The 15365-nt window shown below is 40.4% G+C and overlaps 1 protein-coding gene across 1 annotated transcript in view; it reads right to left on the bottom strand.

Moving 5' to 3' along the window:
• The window catches only part of col14a1b (collagen, type XIV, alpha 1b), a 247931-nt gene that overhangs the window by 58015 nt on the left and 174551 nt on the right, over positions 1-15365 (bottom strand). The window contains exons 33-36 of the mRNA XM_030063880.1: positions 12175-12333; positions 7320-7397; positions 6721-6807; positions 5781-5834 (exon numbers count right to left, since the gene is read on the bottom strand). Coding sequence (XP_029919740.1) covers positions 5781-5834; positions 6721-6807; positions 7320-7397; positions 12175-12333 — 378 coding nt within the window. The remainder of the gene's footprint in view (positions 1-5780; positions 5835-6720; positions 6808-7319; positions 7398-12174; positions 12334-15365) is intronic.

The raw sequence follows: 15365 nt of genomic DNA, 5'->3' as shown, positions 1-15365 counted from the left end.
CGCCAATCACAGTAACGTAAGATTTTTTTCTTTATACAGCCTTTAAAGTCACTGTATTTAACAAACAGAATGGCTGGTTAAATTTTGGATGAAAACCTACAAACATTTTTAGGCTTTCCAACCATGAGGAGCTGCTGGAATGTGGACCATGTATAGTCAACCATGCCACAATCATGCCAAATCTGAATGTAAATTGCCAGTCTATGCAGACTTTTATCCAAATCATACAATCCAATTCAAATTTATATTATTTTTACATTTTGAAAAGTTGAAAAGTACAATATGATGATAGGTGGCATCACTTTAAGGAAAAAGTAATGTCTGTTCCTGATTATGGATCATTTTTAATAAGAGATATTTTGCATAATGACAATAACAGACAACCTTGGCTCAATTAAAAAGTAAAATATGTTTGTTCTTCAGATACTGGAGAGGACAACCTCAGACCCCCGGGACTTACAAAGAAGCAAGCTGCTGTGAAGGAGGACACTGGACAGAAGTCAGTGGAGTTACAGAAAACTACTGGATCTGTGAGAAACAGATTCTCTGACAGAACCCAGAGCTGTGCAGCGCTGGGTTCTGCTTTTAATGCTCGACAAATGTGACCAAAATCCCACGACAATGAAACTGTACTTCACAAACTTAAGATCAAGTATCAAAGATCGAACATCAAATCAGACTACGATCAAAACTTAAATGTAACAGGCTGGAGGCCTGCAGTCTGGTGTTGATGAAACTTGATGCATCTCTGATTGGCCCTAAGGAGGCTGCATCACGTGACATGTTTGTTTGATAAGAAACAATTTCCAAACAAATTTCAGGCAGTCTTTGCTTTAAGTATACTCTTCATTATAATAAAAATAAAAATCTGATTATATTTAAATACTAGGGTTGTCACGATTTCGATTTTTAATCGAAATCGATCGAAATTACGTCATGGTCTCGAGCATCGAAATCAAAGAGAGGATTGACGATAACCCCCACCCCCCCGTTTACATACATCAGGGAGGTGTGAAAAGAGGGGAAAACACATGATAACGTAGCATACGCAGTAGTAGCCGCAAGTTTTCTAACCTGCAGCTTACTGTATGACAGAAGGCAAGTGGTACAGATAAAGGAGACGCGGTGGCACTGGAGCTTGAACCCGCTCCTGCATCTCTCAAATCAGCAGTGTGGAAGTATTTCGCGTTCCTGGTGAGTTATGTCGGCAACGTTCGCATTGTCGACAAGAAGACCACTGTGTGCAAGCTATGCTATGTGCGTGTACCATACCCGGCCACGGGAAACACAACGAACATGGCAGGACACATTCGCAGGCATCATAAAGACACAGATTTGACAACTGGGAAAACACCATCACTGGTCCAATCAACTTTTCCATCCACATTTGGAATAAAACTTCCACCGACATCAGCTCGCGCTAAAGCTATAACTACCGCTATAGGGCTATTTATAGCAGCAGACTTGCAACCTTATTCAGTGGTAGAAAACGTTGGATTTAAGCATTTAATTCGTTTTTGTTGTTTTCTACTTGACTGAGAACAAGATTGTTACTTTTATATTGTAAAGAAATTATTTAAATTTGACCATTAGTGTCTGTATTGTGATACATTACACAAGAATAATGAAAATTACATCACTTATGAGACTGTAGCCGATCTTTTGAAATAAGATTTACAAAATTTAATGAATAAAACCAATGATCGTAGACTAGACTAGTCTAAAAATGGCATAGGCGTCTGTGCTATAAGAAGAAGAAAAAATCGAGAATTGAATCGAATCGTGACCCTAAAATTGAAAATCAAATCGAATCGGGGATTTGGAGAATCGTGACACCCCTATTAAATACAGTCTCACTATTGTTCATAGCAAGTAACCGTTCTCAAACTGTGACGCTGGTGTTTTCTTCTTCATGTGAATTAGCTGGTCCGTCTGAGGCGACGTTCACATGATGGGTGACAAACCACCGGGTGACAAGTCATGTTTAATGGAAACTGGTGACATGAAGCTACAAACACACCCCTGAGGTGTCGCTGGCTGAGCTGGACTGAACCTTTTCCACCGCAGCAGTGACACTGACAAGCCACTGTCAGCCAATCAGCTGTAAGCAAAGCTGTTCATCCTCTGAACTTTTAAGCAATTACCTCAATCCTGGTACGGTTAGATTCAGAAGATGTATAGCTACCAGCTAAACTGTCTGTGTAGGTTCTCAGTCATCCTGGTCCTGGTTCTCCACCTTGAGTTGAAACGAGATCAACTGGACTTGTTTGTTGAACTTCCTATGAAAGGGACGACAGGACAGAGTTGTAGGTTGGACACAGATGGTGTCTGAGACCTCCTCCTCTGTTGAGAGATGCTTTCTCTATCTTGACACCGATCACTTCCTTCACTCCTCTATCCAACCATCTGTCCTCCCTGTCCAAGATGTGGATGTTGTGGTCCTTAAAGTGTCCCTTTTCTCTCAAGTGTAGGTGTGTTGAGCCATGTTTAGTGGTTGTTTAGTTTTGCTGCAATACAGGTCTGTACATTCCTCGCTGCACTGGACTGCATACACCAGGTTGCTCTTCTTGTGTTTCGGTGTGGGATGTTTGGGGTGGTCCAGTATTGCTCAGTTTGAAAAACACCAGGATGCGGTGTTGAAAATCTGAATCTGAGTTTCTCAGATACTCCTGAGACGAAAGGGACGACAATGTTGTTAAGTTTATTCCTCTTTTGTTCTTCACCTGCACTGTTGGTGTTGTTCCCAGAACTTGTAGCTGTTTTCACAAAGGTCCACTTAGGGTATCCACAAGCTTTGAGTGATTCCTTCAGCTACCTGGGACTCCCCACCAGTACGTCAGAACTGAAGAAGCTTCTTGGATGAGAAGTGAAACGTCTTCAGGAATCTCCAAACAAGTCCAGCTGATCTCGATTCAACTCTACTAGCTAAACCTGCCTTGAACATGACATTGCCGATGTCTGAGCATCGTATTGCAGAAAGTAGTATAACTCAGATTGCTTTGACCCTGGCATCATTTAATTCAGCCTAAAATGGATCAATTTTGATGTCTTAGTTTGTTTAAAAATGTGGGCACAATCACAGAAATAAAGAGCCCTCAAAAGCATGTTTCTTTAGGAAAAGCCTGATATTGACATGGCAGAGCCGCCTTTATCAGGTTTATCACTGGAACAGTAGAAGTACAGTTGCTTTGACCCTGGCATCACTAGATTCAACAGAAGACACTGAGAAAGAAGATTGAGAAGAAAAATGTGGGAATGAACACAGACAAAGTGCTTATAGAGCAAGACGTTCCTGTGGGTATAAGAGCTGCTAGCTAAAATTGTGAATGTGTATGTTGTGAATATGTCGATAGTAGGGCTCAACAATATGACTTTAAAAATCATATTGCTCTTGTGATTGTGTTGTAATTTTCATTTTCACTGAAAAACTTCCAGACATGTGGAAAATACAATTTGCAGCCCCGCTCTGTAACATCATAATATTTCATTTACAACAATGTTTTGTCACACACAAAAACTGCAGCTCCTGAGATTTGGATATAGCATTTATTACATAGACAGATATATGTCTGTCTGGGATTTTGGATATTTTGTTTTCTTTTCCTGGTTTTAACATTTTCTGAACTTAACAGACTGTCATGATATTCACATTACTGATGACTAATGTTTATCAAAAATCCTACTGTGTAAAAATGTACCAAAAACACCAGCAGTCAACCCTATAACATCAGCAAAATATCTATATAGAAGGATTCAATCAAAAATGTACTGATGATATTTAGTTTTGTACATATCGCCTAGTCCTAATGTCCATATACTTTCTTTTATGGCTGTCTTTATGGATTTTTATTCATGTTTTCTCTTTTTTTAATTTTCTTTTTTATTGAAAAGCATTCTGCAGCCCTGGTTTTAGAAAGGTGTTATAGGAATAAATCTTTACTTACCAATCAACGCTGGATGTAAAAAAAAAACTGGAAAACAGTCTACAAACTATGAGCAGTGATATTTTTTGCAATGTGGTGAGCTTTTATGAATACGCAGAACACGGCAGTGATCAAACGGGGCGGCAGTGACTCAGCTCTTGTATATAATCTTCCTCTCTTTGTTGTAATCTTGCCCACATCTCGTTCTTTGCAATAAAACAGTTTCTTATTTTATCTTATTGTATTTGCTTGGCCAAGGCCGACCCTGCTGCTTAAAAAAAAAAAAAAAAAAAAAAAAAAAAAAAAAAAAAAAAGCGAGCCAGGGAACACACACACTTGAGTAGCATCACGAGCTGCAGTCTGACTTATGAACGCTGTGATCTCTCTCTCTCTCTCTCTCTCTCTCTATCTCTCTCTCTCTCTCTCACAACAGCTGCATGATATTTAATAAAGCAGAAACAACTAAAACAAGAAAATGCACCGGTGACAAAATGTAATATTGTACTTTCTGTGTGTGTTGCTTTTTGTTTTTTTTTGTTTTTTTCTTTCGTTCATCATACATGGAGGAATGTTTGTTCCATCTGTTACTGGAAGATTTGACTTTGACCTTTGACCTCTTTAGTATTGTTTGTGTTGTATTTTGTGTAATGAGGGCTGAGGGCTCATTAAGCGAGATTAGCGAGGTGTGTTGAGTCTAAGGCCGGAGTTTGTCGCGTCACGAAGGCGGCTCTCTCTTTTTCATCGCCATGGTAACGTACACTGCAAACTTTACCTGCTCCAGACCAGGTTATGTTCAGTTTTGGCTTAAAATCGACTTGTTTCCCTGTTTCTTCAAAAAAACGTATATTAACCCTTTAAATTTGACGCTGAATATCATGACATATCATCATAGTGTGAGTTCTAAATGCAACTCTTGAGTGTAATATTTAATGAATAGAAATAAACTTGAAAATAACTTAAGAATTTATCCTCAGTTTCCTGCCAGCGTTCCTCTCTGGCCTTACCTCCTCGTAGTTCTCCATGGTGACAGTCAGTTCCTTTTGAGTAAAGAAGGCGGCATGCAATTGGTCCATTTTATGCAGAAGAAGAGTCACGTGACCAAACGCCGTGCACACAGAGCTCAGGGCAGAGAGCTGCACAAAGACCGGTATTTGGGGTTTTCCGGTGTCGCTGCTGGCTGCTCGCCTCTGTGTCCGTTTCTTTTATTAAACCCGTCGAATGTTTCTCCGCACAATACACGAATATCGATACCTTTCGTCGGTGTTTAGTTTAGGGAATAGTTTAATATCTCTTTAGACATTGTGAGAATGCATGAAAATGTGTGATGGATTGTTTCTTGTTTAATCTCACCGCCATCGGTTAGTGTTCAAGTGTGACACAAAACAATTTAACCCTTTGAAACCTGAGAAAATTAATTTGCTACCATTCAAAACAATGGAATAAGGAAAAAAAGTAATGGACCATTAGTGAACAAAAAAAAAAATTGAAAAAATTGAGAGAAAGTTTCTAGAAAATCAGAAAAAAATTAGCATTAAAAAATGACAACAAAATTTTGGGGAAAAAAAACAACTTGAAAATCAGCATAAAATGCTTTGAAAAAATACAAGAACTCTATTTATTAAAATAATACATTTAAAGATAAGATTTCTTGTGTTTAAATCCTTAAATACTCATGTTCCCATATACGTACATATAAGCTAAGCCAATACATTATTACAAATTTTTCCATCTTTTTTGGTCATTTTCCTGCTTTTTTCAGTAATTTTGATTTAATTTTAAATATATTAAGTTTTTTGCTGAGGTTTCAAAGGGTTAACATGAATACATAGGAGACATAAAGGCATGAGTTTTACTTACCACTGGGCCTGGCTCTCCACGTTCGCCCCTGGCTCCTCTGATTCCTGGGCCTCCCTGTTGCACACACACACACACACACACACACACACACAGCAGGAGGTGATTACAGGTACACAATCAGCACGTCCAAACTTGCCGGCGACACACTTTGTGGTGCGCATCAGCAGCTGAACCCACAAACCGCAAAGCTGAAAGACAAACTGAGACGCAAAGCATTGTGGGTAAGGATCTGTGGAACTGAACCGCAAACGAAAAGGGAAAAGAAAAATTAATTAAAGCGACAAGATGGAGGAGAAAGTCAATTAACTAAAGCAACTTAATCTGTGGATGAAACATTTGATATACAGGGATCTATACACGTCATCTGAATGTGTGTGTGTGTGTGTGTGTGTGTGTGTGTGTGTGTGATGTCGTCATTACTGAAGTCTCACTGTTCCCTGCATGCTGGCTGCTCATGTTCAAAAAACAAACACATGGATACACAACAACAAGTCGACACTGAGGCTGCAAATTTCTGGAAATGTCATTTTTCATTTTTTACTTTTGTTTTTAGTTTATTTTTACTGTAATTATTATTTTTTTAATGGATTTATTGTAATTTGTGTTCATTTTATCTGTTGAGAAAGGCAAGGCACCTGCATTTTCATGTGCATATATTATATTTTAGATGACAAACAAATCTATCTATCTCTTTATCAGTCAACCCACAGATCTATCTGTTATTTTTGCTCTTTGGGCGTCTTAATGGACCAGCAAATAAAATTTCATTATTCTGGACAACGACAATAAAGCTCTCAATTAATCAAATGATCAATCAATTATTAAGAGGCGGACATGAACAGTTTTTCTGCAGCTGTCTGTCGCTCAAATTTACAGTAAATCTTGTGTGTGTGTGTGTGTGTGTGTGTGTGTGCACTATGTGAGTGTGTGTGTTGCTCACAGGGGGTCCAGCAGGGCCGGGGGGGCCTTTGCTGTCCTGGGTGCAGGTGCAGGCTTTGGGCAGCGCCGGGCAGTCTACCTCCTTCCTCTGGACCAATCAACAGTGAGGATGATGGTGGGGAAAGAAAAAGAAAAAAAAAATGACAGGCAGGTGATGAGATGAAGCGGTGGACAGGGGAGGAAGGGGGAGTGAGGGGGGGGGCAGGTTGAAAAAGCTGCTCCTCTGAGCTCCCTGACATTTTGCAGATAGACGGTCTTCATGGCAGGTGAGGTAATTTGGCTTTTTTTTCTCTCTCCCTGCTGAAATTCATCATCATCATCTTCGTCGTCTACCTGATTAAAGATCTCATCACTGCGAGGACCTGCTGCCCGTTGTCATTTACAAAGTGCTAACATTTGTTTTCATTTTGAGCCAGCAGTCACTCTGTCGGCCTCAGAGGCGGTGCGTCTGGTCTTGTGCTGCACTAACAACATCACAGTGCACGGACAGTTTGCTCGTGCTGCAGCCGTCACAAGAGTCACTGCAGCAGCACATATATTACTACAGTCAACCCGTATTATCCCAGTATTAAATGGAGACAGAGTGAACTTTGACCTCACCAGACCAGGAAGTTCGCAGCACTTGTCTCTGTTGGCCCAGGAGGTGCTGCAGACGATGTCAAAGGACTGCAGCTGGAACTGGAGGGAAAAAAAAACAAAAAAAAAAAAACAAACACAAGTGAAAAGTGAAACAAAATTTCACTGAATTAACCTGAAAATATATAAATATGTAAATATGAATACAATTGATCCTGCAGGTTTTTGTTCCGGCTCCTCTCTGAGAACCGGTTTTGCAAAATGCCCCCGAAAGGAATGAGAGTCGCTCCATGAATTGGGGACATACAGAGAAAAAAAATGAAAGAGGAAAAAAAAAATCTGCTTTTCATTTGGTTTGATAATTGTTTTTAAACCCAGATACACAACGGTTAATTTCACCTGAAAAATGTGAACGAAACAAAAGGAAGTGCTGGTTATTATCTGCGGTGCTGACTGCTGACCAGGAGGCGAGTTGGTACGTTCTGTTTATGATTTCTCCTGTTTTTACATTCCTCTGATATGAAAAGCGTTCAGTAGTAAGACATGGTGGGAGCTGTTTTTACAGCTTTGAAAGCCCGCCAGGAGGTAGACTGGAGGGGATCTTGTGTTCGGTCAACTGGGCTAATCAGCCTAATATTTTCATGCACAGTTATGACTCTATGATGAAGGACCTCTTGTGGTTGTGGTGATTCAAAACCTTTGAAAACCAAACATCAGAGAGGGGGAGGTACTGTTTTTTCACCTAGGTCTGTCCGCCGGAGAGGGGGAGATACGCCTTGCAGAGATCTGCCTCTACTGAGTCCACTCCTCTAGTTTATTATTGTTTTAAAAAGACACACAGAGACTGGGGGCGAGCACCTTTTCATTGCATTTGAATGTACATGGTAGTTTTGTAAAGTGCATGACAACAAAGTCGAGCTGGAGCTTTAACAAATCAGCTGCTCCTTGTTCCTATAGCATCCATAAAACAGTAAAGAAGAGGGATGAACAAAAAAGATGATGAAAGAAGGATGCATTCTAATAATAACTTCTCTCAGGAGTAAAAGCAGCAGCCTCACACGATGATGGACGAATAACCACAGACCTCACAAGTCGGTCTGAGTCCATTTTAATTGACCTTAAATGTAAAAAAAGATGAAAACTGGATAATAATTTATCTCCTCTGATGAGGAAGTAAGCATCAGACGGATTTATTTATATTTCATCACTTGCAGATTTCGATTCCACCTCTGCCTCTGTCTTACACAACAGGAGGAAGTGAGAAGGGGAAGAGAAGAAGAAGAAGAAGAAAAAAAAAACAGAGATCACACACCAAAAATAAATTCAATTCACAGGGGATTAGCATTATCATGGGACTCATGTCTTCACCTAAATACAGAGCCTAATTTGCCCCTTTTTCCTTTAACAAATTACACGGGATTAAAATAACTAATGATCTCCGCAATTACTACAAAACACCAGGCGTCCTCAGGTGATATTAGCAGCCTGCATGCGGGGCTTTTGAAAGTAATCCTTTCTTATGCAAAAACAGATTAACGAGGCTTCAGGTATGTTTCCTTTGAACTTCCTCGTGTTAGTTTCTCAGTTTGCAGCTTGTTGATGTGAGGGTGAGGAATTTTGAAGAACAAAAAAACGAGGGCATCACAGGAAAAAGTGTTTTTTGGGGTTTAAAAACACAGCCGACGATTGTGGCAGAGGAGGAGAAGGTCCTTAAAAACACAAATATCAGCATCACAATGTAGAAATCCTGAGTGCAGATGTATTTCAGTGGGAAAAGTAAAAGTAGTTGATTCAGAGAGTTAAATTCCTGCTGCTTTAACCTGTAAGAAGTATTTTAAAGTTGTAGTTGGCTGGTTTCCTCTCTAACATGCAGCTCATCTGATGTTCTGCATGGAAAAGCTTCTGCACAGTATCTGCACATGTCAGATCAAGAGGTAGAGCAGGAACAAGTAAAAGATTTCCCTCTGAAATGCAGAAAGTCTCAGTGGATGGAAACACTCAAGTAAAGAGTCTGAACTTCAGAACTGCACTTGAGTAAACGGACTTAGTTATTTTCCACATCTGGATTCTGGATCTCAAACACACAGGAGTGCTGTGTATAAATAAACGTGGCTGCACTCATTTCACTGTACTATTTTTAGTATATTACTTTTGTAGAACAAAAGGACAGTGTTCTCTAAATACTGAAAACTGAAAAAAATGCCTAATGCACAGACTTTTGCCTCATAACTGCTGCTGAAAACTTTGATTTCACTTTTCCTGCCTTTTTTAAATTCTATTTTTCTTTCAAATGAGCCGATTTTACTGTATCTTTATTATGGAAATCAGTTTGAATGGCCTGTGTATAAGCTGTGCTGTATAAATAAAGCTTTATATGTGGTGTTTCCTGGCCACATGTGCCTGATTGTGGGCGTTCACAGGGTGGACGTGGAGGTTCGTGCACGTGCACAACATTTCAGGTAGATTTGTGATTTCTCAAAAGGCAACTGCGTGCAGATGTGTGTGAAAAAGAGGTCTGACCTGCAGTTTGGATTTCTGCTCTAAACCATCGAGCCGCTCGGTGAAGCCGCTGCGGCCTGGACTTGTAAAGGCCGATACCTGGGATTTATGTGATGCATAAGTGGGTGTTTTCCATCACACGGCTCTATTTCCAACGCGTCTGTGTGAGAGCTCAGGCAATTTCAAGTTTTTTTTCTTCCTTTTCAAAGGGGAGAATCACTGTGATCACACCAATCAACCTGAAAGCCTGTCTGTCTGCTATTTCTGGACACGACCAGCTGAAGTTACTTTGTGTGCATGGTCATGTAGGTTCTTAAGGAAGCGGCTCTGTGGAAATATTAAATATTGAAACTGATGTCTAAAATCACCTATTATAAAATGCTGGTGCATACTGCATATAGGCCTACTGTTGTTTCACAAAGAACGTCAGCTGCCGTCTGTGTTTTTGTTCCCAGGTTTGATGTGACAAGCCTCCTTTTGTGTCTTTTCAAAGGCAGAATCACTGTGATCAAACCAATCAGACGGAGTGTCTTTCTGTTTTGTTCTGGCTCAGGTTGGCTCCTGAGCTGAGATATTTTTGGAAGCGCGCTCGGCTGATGAAATCTTCACAGGGTCTGGACCGGTGCTTCAGGTCGGGGCCAATCAAAGGCGGCGAAACCTGGCGTCTGTGTGAAACCTGAGACAAAAGGAAGCGCCGCCCCGCCTCGCTCATCACTCGCCGCTCCGCTTTCGTCCGGATCAGATCCTCGTCTCGTCCTGTCTCGCCACTTCGACCCGCCGTCAGGCTGTTTCATCCTCATTCGCTCAGAGAAAGTTGGCTCTCTGTTTGCTCTTCTGTAAAAACTCCCTGCTGTAGCTTTACCTCCAGAGCTGGGGTGGAAATGCCTTGCTCAAGGGTAAAAAATGATTATTCCAGTCAGAAATTCCTCCTCAAATATTCACTTTTTAGATGCTGACACTAAAACTCCATTGCAATTTTACTGAGTGGAATATTCAAAGCAAAGATGCTGTTGTTTTATGGCTGCATCATCACATCAAATAGAAAAGACCTATATGTCTTTGTGCCAAGGCCCACCGCTGGATGTGCTTTCATCAGAAGTTTTAACATGATGTTTTTTATTCTTGTTTTATTGAGTCTATTTCAACTTTCTCTTTTATCTGCTGGTTTGAGTCCCTCACCTTGAGAAATAAACACAGACTGAACAACAGTGTAAAAGTGTTGTTCAGTGGCAAAACTGCAGGGATAAAGCTTGAAGAGCTCTGCCTCCTTTACAGAGCCCGAGCCGCTAGGAAGGCCAAATCCATCCAGTCTGCCCAGAGTCACCGCTCGAGCACCGACTGCTGCCACCTGGCTGCAGGTAACTCGTACCAAAGGGCAGGACTAACAGGTACAAGTCGTCATTAACACCTTGATGTGACCTGTCTCTTATATACACTGACATCTGTGTGTTGGGTACCCTGTGCATGAACTGTTACTTGTTTTTTTTATTCTCTGCTGGCTGTACAATGAATTGCCCCCTTGGGGATAGTAAAGTTTACTTGCTTACCTTCTCACATCATTTCAGATACTTTTTCCTGCAACTCAGCAGCACATGTTTGGGATCTTTGGAAACCTCAGGATCGCCACTAGAATTTAAAATAAAGCCCTGTGGGTTTGAACAAAGCTCGGCTGCACAGCGTGAGTCTGCAGTGAAGGAGGTGTGGACTGGCAGAGGTGGAAAAAAGGTTAAAGTGTAAAATCTAAAAGCTGAGGGGAATAAAACAAAATGTCTTGAAACTATTCATTTAATCCAGTGCCTTCAGTCTGATGTCCAATGTCATACTGATCTCACAAGGTCAGATGTAGCTTTTTTTTTTTTTCTCATCGCTGAGAATGTCTGGAGGCATTTAGCCTGACAAAAGGTTGTAGATCAGCCCCTGATACAACTAAACTGATCTTCTGACTGTCTGATCTGACTGTCCTTCAGGAAACCTGCCTGCTGTTATAGACCCCATGAAATGAACTGGCAGGGAGACATAATCTTATTTGAAGGGATGAGGTGGATGAGAGAGCATGTGAAGGTTTTATTGGATGACATTTTAATTTACAGCCACTAGTGAAGGATAATGTCACTGTTTAAGTTGACCTGTTTCCTGAATCGGCATGAGTGAGCCACGGAGGCCACATGCGAGGTCATTTTAAGGGGATTTTAATACATCTGGGGTAGAAACAAACAACAACACAACCACTATCTAGAGCTACAAAATGGATGTTTTGCTTGGAAAAAAGCATTTAATTTTCAGTTTTACGTCCTGCACAGATTGAGGTTTCAGTTTGTTCTGAACTGCAGTTGAGTTTACAATGTGTGTGTGTGTGTGTGCGTGTGTGTGTGTCCCTCACCGGAGCGGAGTTGTCTCTGTTGCCTCTGGAGCGGACCATCCTGCCCAGGACCTCCAGGCCGTCGGTGGTGATGTTTCCTGCGGCGTTGATTCCCTTCTCTGCCACCAGTTTGCAGTCGATCACAACGCGGGCGCTCGTCTTGCTGATGGCGATGTGCAGCTGCAGGAGGAAAAAAAAAATCATGTTTATGACTGTAACAGGACTACATTTCCCATCAGCCCTGTTACGCCGTGCCTCTTCCACTGTTTGAAAGAACAGCGCCCTCTTCCTGATTTGTGCTGTAAAACAGGGGCAGTTGGAACATCAAAATAAACAGATTAGTTTCAAACCCAGGAACTTTTTTTTCTTTTTTTAAAGATTTTAATTTCACCCTCTTAACAAAATTAACTTTTTAAATTTTTGTTTTTCATGTTTTGGGTTCTTATTTTCAAATTTTCGGGGTAAATTTGTGGCACTTATCTTTATCTGATTCATTGTTCAATATACTGTATATTTATAGTAATTTTAAATAGTGGTCTTTTTCAGTAATATTTCACAAGTTTTTGGCAACTTTTGGATCACTTTCTTGTTACTTATTTATTTATTATTTATTATTATATATTTTTATCTAATTTCTTGCTGATTTTGGGGTCACTTCTTGCAAATTTGCTTGTCACCTTTTCTCAATATTTCTGAGACAAATCAAGTCAATTTGGTCTCCAGGTTTAAATAGCTTGTGACAGCAGCAAAAAAAATAATAAAATAAAATAAAATAAAGATGCACTAGACCCACTGTTTGATTTTGAAAGCACTTTGTAAAAAACTGATAAAACTGATAAAAATGATGCATTAAAATAAATAACTTTCAGCACTGAGACTTCATTTTTTTTCAAAGAAGGGAATCTCAGCCTGCCAATAACATATCTTCATGATGACACACACTGTTATGAATGTACACACAAACACACACACACACACACACACACACAGTTACATATTCAGGATACAAAAACGTGTGTATGTGCATATAAAAAACTCACTTTCACTTTTTTCTGCACACAGTAGAAAAAAACGATCTATTTAAAACTGCAGACGCTTCATGGCGTGTTTTTTTTTTTTCACAAGAATGAGAAGTGCATAAAGCAAAAAAAAAAAAAAAAAAGAAGAAGCTGCATCCACGTTACACAGCGCCGCTAATTCAGCAAAACAGGAAACTTAATTTTATGTTCAATATCACGTTCTCCTCAAAAAGAACAAAGACGCATTTTGTTTGAAATTACAGTCTTTACAGTGTTTACAGCTCTGCAACCTGCACTGGAAATGCAACTGGGACAAAAACAACAACAGCAACAAAAACTAGTGGCACTGAAACTAAAATTGCCAGCCCAAGCATCACTGCTATTTATAATCAGCCAGCAAACACAGCCGTCATGGACAAAAACCTTTTCAGACTGTTCAGGCTGATGAAACGGAGCCGGTCCACACCGCCGAGAGGCACCTGAACCCGATTCACCCTCTCCGACAAACAGCTTTGAGTCGAACAGCAGAAATAATAGACTGCGTAACACACACCGCCGAGCGAGCTGCTGTCTTCATGGAAATTACACACACACACACACACACACACACACACACACACACACACACACACACACACACACACACACACACACACTCATATTCACAAGAGCCGGATGAACTCCATTAACCCTCTTCTATGTAAACCTCTGTTTTTGACAATAAAAAAAAAAGAATGAGCTTCTCCATGTGACTTTGTTCTGACATCAGTGTGTGTTTCGTGAAAAGGTTGTAGTGCTTTCAGAAAGGGAAAAAAGAAAAAAAAAAAGCTAGTGTATTTGTGATTTTAAACGTGGCTGTCTGTGTTTGTCACAGATTTTGGCACTAAAGGAGCAGACATACCAACAGCAAGGTGAAGTTAAAAAAAAAAAAATATTATATGTCATACTCATATGATTTATTGAATGTCTTGGAATTGTTAGCTGCAAGACACCCCACTGTTTTAATCAATCAATCAATCAATCAATCAATCAATCAAAGAATGAATGATGAATCAATCTATCTGTACTGTATATTTTATTATTATCATTATTATTGTTGTTGTTGCTATCAGTTTTATCAGTTTTGCCATGCACTAAAAGAAAGGTCAAAGAAACTTTAACAACACCATATCAGTGACTGAGTAACCCCTAGCAACCACTCAGAAACACCTAAGCAACCATTTAAAACACTCCTGCATCCATCTAAAAACACTGTAACAAGTAGCTAGTAGAAATCAGCCACTGCTTAGAAAGACCTCAGCAACACCCTAGCAACCACCTACACAGACACTAGCAACCACCAAGCACACCCTAACAGCAGTCGAGTAGACCGTAGCAATCACCTAGTACACCACAGCAAACCACCTATTACACCCTAGCAGCCATCTAGAAACACCCTAGCAGCAACCTAATAGACCTTAGCAACCACCTAGTACATCCTTGTAAACACCTAGTGCACCGTAGTAACCCGAACAACCAGCTTCTACATCTTAGCAATTACTTATCAACCACCTACAAACACCATAGCAACAACGTATTAGACCCTGGCAGCAACCTTGTGCACCAACCACTATCACCCACCTAGAAACAACCTTAACAACCACCAAGAAACACCCATGCAACCACCTAGCACACCACTGTAACCAGCCAGCACACCACTGTAACCACCTAGCACACCACTGTGACCACATAGCACACCACTGTAACCACCTAGCACACCACTGTAACCACCTAGCACACCACTGTAACCACCTAGCACATCACTGTGACCACATAGCCCACCACTGTAACCACCTAGCACACCACTGTAACCACCTTGTACACCCTAGATGACTGTACCCTTTCGGCAAAAGAATTATCAGGAAAATATAAAGACCATAATTGCACTGTACTAACAACCACCTAGTAGACCTTAGCAACCGCCACACTTTCCCACGCAGAGGAATGAATCTCTCCTGACGACGATACAATCATGTCAACTGTTTATACATGAAACTACAGTGATAGTGAGCCGAAATCAGGAAGGAATAAGAGGGATAAATCTTTATATTCACCTTGGAAACAAATCTATACCTTATCACACTAACCACTTTTAATTAACAACAACATTGTAATTATTTCTGCAGGAAAGATAAAAAAAGGAAGAGGACATGC

The sequence above is a fragment of the Myripristis murdjan genome, chromosome 11, assembly GCF_902150065.1.
Source record: "Myripristis murdjan chromosome 11, fMyrMur1.1, whole genome shotgun sequence".
NCBI classification, from domain to species: Eukaryota; Metazoa; Chordata; class Actinopteri; order Holocentriformes; family Holocentridae; genus Myripristis; species Myripristis murdjan.
This window is presented reverse-complemented; position numbering and strand designations above follow the sequence as displayed.